The following is a 5,260-nucleotide window of genomic DNA, read 5'->3' on the forward strand; positions in this document are numbered from 1 at the left end:
CTCTTTTGAGACAATGAGCCTAAAAGACTCCGCTGAGTGGTCTCTTTTGAGACAATGAGCCTAAAAGACTCCGCTGAGTGGTCTGAAGAAACTGCTCAAAACTCTGGCATTTATAGGCAAAAATCAAGCAAACGAAGCAAAATTCTACCCACACAACCGGATGTTAGTCATATCCGTAAACATCTGAAATTCCTTAAAACTCCCCCAGATTCCATAATCATGGACAACAACAACCCATCCTGATACCGGACATCCTCATATCAAGGATAAATAAATTCGTCAGCCCCATAGTTACGAGATATCAATCAAGCCATACCATAACAAAGTCACTCCCGTAGAATACAGGGATCCTACTTTGCTTATAAGTTTACGGAGAAAACAAGATTGATGCCTTTCTCACAATAACACCCACACTACGTAGTTTAATTGAAACTTCCGGGCCATAGGTGCATGATCTGATACGACCTGTATCAACAAAAGAAGGGTTGTTCCAGAGGGATTACAATAACAACAACAACTAATACTACGACGACGTACATCCTGTCGTAAACTGACGCCTACACGGAAGCATTTCGTTACATATCTCCCCCCTAAGACTAAATTTGGTACAACATTTAGTTAGATCATCGAAATGCCTCAAGATCACATCGATCTCGATAAATAATCTGGACCATGATTATCCTTCCCTTTTACGGAACGTAGGACAAATCGGTATTGATTAAGCAAGAGAGACCACCTCATCAGTCTCCCATTCTCTGATTTCGCCCTGTTCAGATACAGAAGTGGGGCATGATCAGTTTCAATTATAAATTCTTTACCAATGAAATACACATTTAGTGTTTTCACAGCCCAAACTACGGCCAGACATTCCTTCTCAACAACAGAGTACCTCTGCTCCCGCGGTAACAATTTCCTGCTTAAATAGGTAACTGGATATTTGACTCCATCATGCTCCTGAGATAGCACAGCACCTAATCCTGTGTCGCTGGCGTCCGTAGATAAAATAAACGGCTTATCATAATCTGGAAGGCGCAACACGGGATCCGATGTAAGCATATTTTTCAGCGTTTGGAAGGCTCTCTTCTGTGGTTCGTCCCAAATCACTCTGTTGGGCATGCCTTTCTTTGTCGCGTCTGTCAGGGGAGCTGCCACTGCTGAGAAGTTTGGCACATAACGTCGGTAGAATGATGCCAGCCCAAGAAAACTTCTCATTTGTTTCTTGTTCGAGGGTAAGTTTGCCTCTTGGATCGATTTGACCTTGTCCATGGTTGGCCTTAAATTCCCTCCACCAATAGAATGGCCTAAAAACTCCACCTCCGGGAAACCAAGCAGGCACTTTGACGGTTTCGCCGTCAAGCCGCAATCACGCAACCTTTGAAGAACTGTCCTTAACGTTTTTAAATGTTCATCCCATGTTGCAGTGTGAATGAGAATATCGTCGATGTAGTTTTTCACGTTGGGAAGTCCACCAACGACTTTTCTCATCATCCGCGAGAACGCGGAGGGCGCCCCTTGAAGTCCGAAGGGCATTACAGTAAACTGCATCAGTCCTAACTCTGTTGCAAATGCCGTTTTCTCCTTGGTCCTGTCTGACAATGGAATTTGCCAGAATCCACGGATAAATCAATCTTTGAGACAAAGTGACATGATGTCCCAATTTCTTGAAACAGATCATCAAGTCTAGGCATTGGTTCCGCATCGAACACCGTAATGTTGTTAAGGGATCTGAAGTCCACACAATAACGAATGGTTCCGTCCTTCTTCTTGACAACGACAGATGGCGAACAATACGGACTATCCGATGGCTCGATTATCCCGGCGCGAAGCATGGCCTTCACTTCTTCTTTTAATGTGGTTTTTAATGCTTGAGGCACGGGATATGGTTTCTTTCTGACTGGACAATCCGACGTCAAACGGATGTCGTAGATGTAATTATTCGTGCGTCCTGGCACATCGGTCAATACGTCATCAAAATCCTGGAGCATGCCCTGCAATTGACCTATCTGCTGAGGACTCATTCCTTCATGCAGGATGACATCGTCTTTGGTCTCAGTCTGTTTCAGAGCAGGCAATTCCATCCGAGGAAGAACCTTTTCTCCATCACCATCGTTATCTTCGATAACCGCTGCCACGGCACATTGAAGAACACCGACTTCATTCTCCTTCTCCACGTCACTCACGTAGTACCTTTTCAGCAAATTTACGTGGTATGTCCTTCTGGTGTTGTCTATATTAATGACGTAATTATTCGGACCCGTGACATCTTTCACTTCAAAAGGACCCTGCCACTTCAATTCCAGTTTGTTATGTTTCGTGGGCAGTAAGAGCAATACTTTATCTCCCTTTTCAAATGACCTTACTTTGGCCTTTTTGTCAAAATGTGCCTTGTAACGCGAGGATGAATACTGCAGGTTATCGTGTGCTGCCTTCACAGTATTCTCTAACTTTTCCCTTAAATCGACTACGTATTGATACGTCGTTTTCACATCCGGGTCTTCTATGTCTTCGGTCCATAGTTCCCGTAATATTTTCATCGGTCCTCTCACAGGCCTTCCAAATAAGAGCTCAAACGGAGAGAAACCAAGAGATTCCTGAGGAGCCTCCCTGTATGAAAATAATGCAGCATTGATGTATCTGTCCCAGTCTGAGGGTCGCTCTGCAGCCAACCTCTTGAGCATTCCTTTTAAAGTTCCATTAAATCTCTCTACAAGCCCATTGGCTTGTGGGTGATAAGGACTAGTAGTGATTTGTTTTACGGAGAGCAGTCTGCATACTTCCTTCATCAGGTCTGATGTGAATTGCGTCCCCCTGTCGCTTAGCATCTCCTTAGGTATTCCCGTGCGGCTAAAGATGTCAACCAATCCTTCTGCTACTCTTTCTGTTTCCATACTCTTCAGAGCAATGGCCTCTGGATACCTCGTACAGTAATCCACCACAGTGAGTATATATCGGTTTCCTCTATCTGATGCCGGCATGATGGGGCCAATTAGATCCACTGCTACCCGACTGAAGGGTTCATCGATGAGCGGAACTTTAGTAAGAGGGACCTTAGGGGTGATTCCTCTCGGAGCTGACCTTTGACACTGGTCGCAAGACTGACAAAATCTCATGACATCCTCCCAAATATTTGGCCAGTAAAAATTACTCAGTATTCGATCTGTCGTTTTCTTTGCCGCGAGATGTCCAGAGAGTACACTTTCATGGGCCAACCGCATGACTGAATTACGCAGGCATTTTGGTACGACAACTTGCTTTACCAAATCCCCGTGCTCAACCCTTGGAGATTGAAAATAGCGGATCAGCAAACCTCTGTCATAGGCATACCAACTGGTATTACTCTTGCCTGTGTTTCTTACCTCTCCTCTGGTAGCAGCATCCCTCGCAGCTTTTAGTGTGATGTCATGCTTTTGTTTCTCCTTTAGTTCGTCGACGCTTACACCTGTCTCTATAGATGGAGCTGTGACCAAGTCTTTGATCTTGCGTTCACGTTGCCCTCGTGTTTGTACGGCGCTCAGTTCATCTCCATGACCCAATTCCTGCTCGTCAGTAATTGTTTTTACATGCATTCCTGGGCATTTGGCCCCTTCAATATTCCCAAGTATAACGTCATGCAATGGGGATTCTAACTCGACGACTGACAATCTCCCGGTAAAATAGGGGCATTCCAAATAAGCTTCACCGTGTGGTGCGGAAATAGCCTCTCCGTTAGCCAAGTAGATCAGGACCTTTTTATTCCAGTCATCCTTACTCTTGTTTATCAGTCCTTTTCTGACGATGACACAACTACTGCCGCTATCACGTAACACCTTCACCTTTTTCCCATTCAACCATCCGGCGGCCACCGGCATTACAGGTGCGACTGGCACATGTCCTGAGCACGCTGCAGAAATCATTGGCATCTCACATCCGCACTTTAATTCCACCTTGTCATGTCTCAAACATTTCTGTGGTTCATGATCTTCTGTGATCGCGGAGACTTGTTCTATACCGGTAGGTGCCTTCCTGTCTTCGTGCCTCTTCTTCTCACGGCAATCTTTTATTAAGTGTCCTTTTCGCCGACAGTAATAACAAAAGGGACTCTCGACCACAGCAGCAGCTTGCTTCTTTTGTCGACAATCTCGTGCCATATGTCCTGGCCGTTTACAGTTGTGGCAAACCATTTGGCTAGCGAAGCGGGTAGTGTCCTTCATTACGTTGTTTCGACTACTTTCATTGACGTTCTTTGATTTTTCTTGAGCCACTCCACTTTTGGAAAATGTTCCTGCGACACCGTGCGCTTCAATGTACTTTTCTCCTAAATCTATTACTTCCCTTGCTGTCTTCGGTTGTCTTTCTTTTATGAAAATCGTCAAATCCCGACCGCAGACACTGACACGCTGTTCCTTCAATATCATATCCAGAATGTCAGCAACTGAGTCCTTCCTTTTCCCCGACAACTCAATCCATTTTTCCATATAACTCTCCAATCTAGTCGCAAACTGGCTAAAACGCTCCCCTTGTTCCGGTCTACTCTTCCTAAATTTTTCATTGAATCCATCATCCGTTAGATTATAACGTCTCAATAAAGCCGCTTTTACTACCCCATAATCGATGGCATCTTCATCACTCAGTCGAGTGTAGACGTCCAGTGCTTTCCCTTTGAGAAGTGCAGACAACTGGATTGCCCAATCCCTGCATTCCCAGCCGTTGACTTTAGCGTATCTCTCGAAACGGAGCAGATAGCTGTCCATATGATCCTTGTTTTCGTCAAAACATGGAAGTCGAGGACTCTTAACAGTAGGAGCATGAGTAAATGATCGAATGTCACTTGTCATACTGTCGTTGTTGGAGGAAGCCTGACACTCCGACTTTAACCTAAGCAGTTCAAGCTCTTTCTCCATCAGAGCTTCTTGTCTTTGAGCTCGTGCTCTGCTTATCTCCTCCTCTTCTTTGGCACGTTCTCTCTCCTTCTCTTTTCTCTCTTCATCTTCTTGTAACTGGGCTGTCACCCAAGCACGGAGATCTTCACCCCTTAACTCCAATTTTTCTCCAAGTTTAATTAATCTTTCCACATCCATCTCTAGGACAATTAATCAAACCAATTCAAATTCAAATAAACAAACTTCAATATGTTTATCAACACTGTTGCCGTAAATGTTACTTTCACGTAGAATAAAGTGGTATTACAAGTAACCTTATTAATGATATGCGGTCAATATAGATCCCAAAACAGATTCAAAACAGGCAATTAATACCGATTCCTACACGGAATTCAACATTG

At 44.4% G+C, this 5,260-nt stretch overlaps 1 protein-coding gene across 1 annotated transcript; it reads right to left on the reverse strand.

The window, feature by feature from the left end:
* Positions 1 to 1,550: 1,550 nt before the first annotated feature.
* LOC144960067 (uncharacterized) lies at positions 1,551 to 4,730 on the reverse strand. The gene has a single exon (XM_078893018.1). It carries the CDS (start codon positions 4,728 to 4,730, stop codon positions 1,551 to 1,553), a length of 3,180 nt encoding a protein of 1,059 aa, XP_078749144.1.
* Between the last annotated feature and the right edge of the window lie 530 nt (positions 4,731 to 5,260).

Source organism: Berghia stephanieae, chromosome 14, assembly GCF_034508935.2.
Source record: "Berghia stephanieae isolate SIO BIC M18660-M18661 chromosome 14, UCSD_Bste_1.3, whole genome shotgun sequence".
Lineage (NCBI taxonomy): Eukaryota > Metazoa > Mollusca > Gastropoda > Nudibranchia > Aeolidiidae > Berghia > Berghia stephanieae.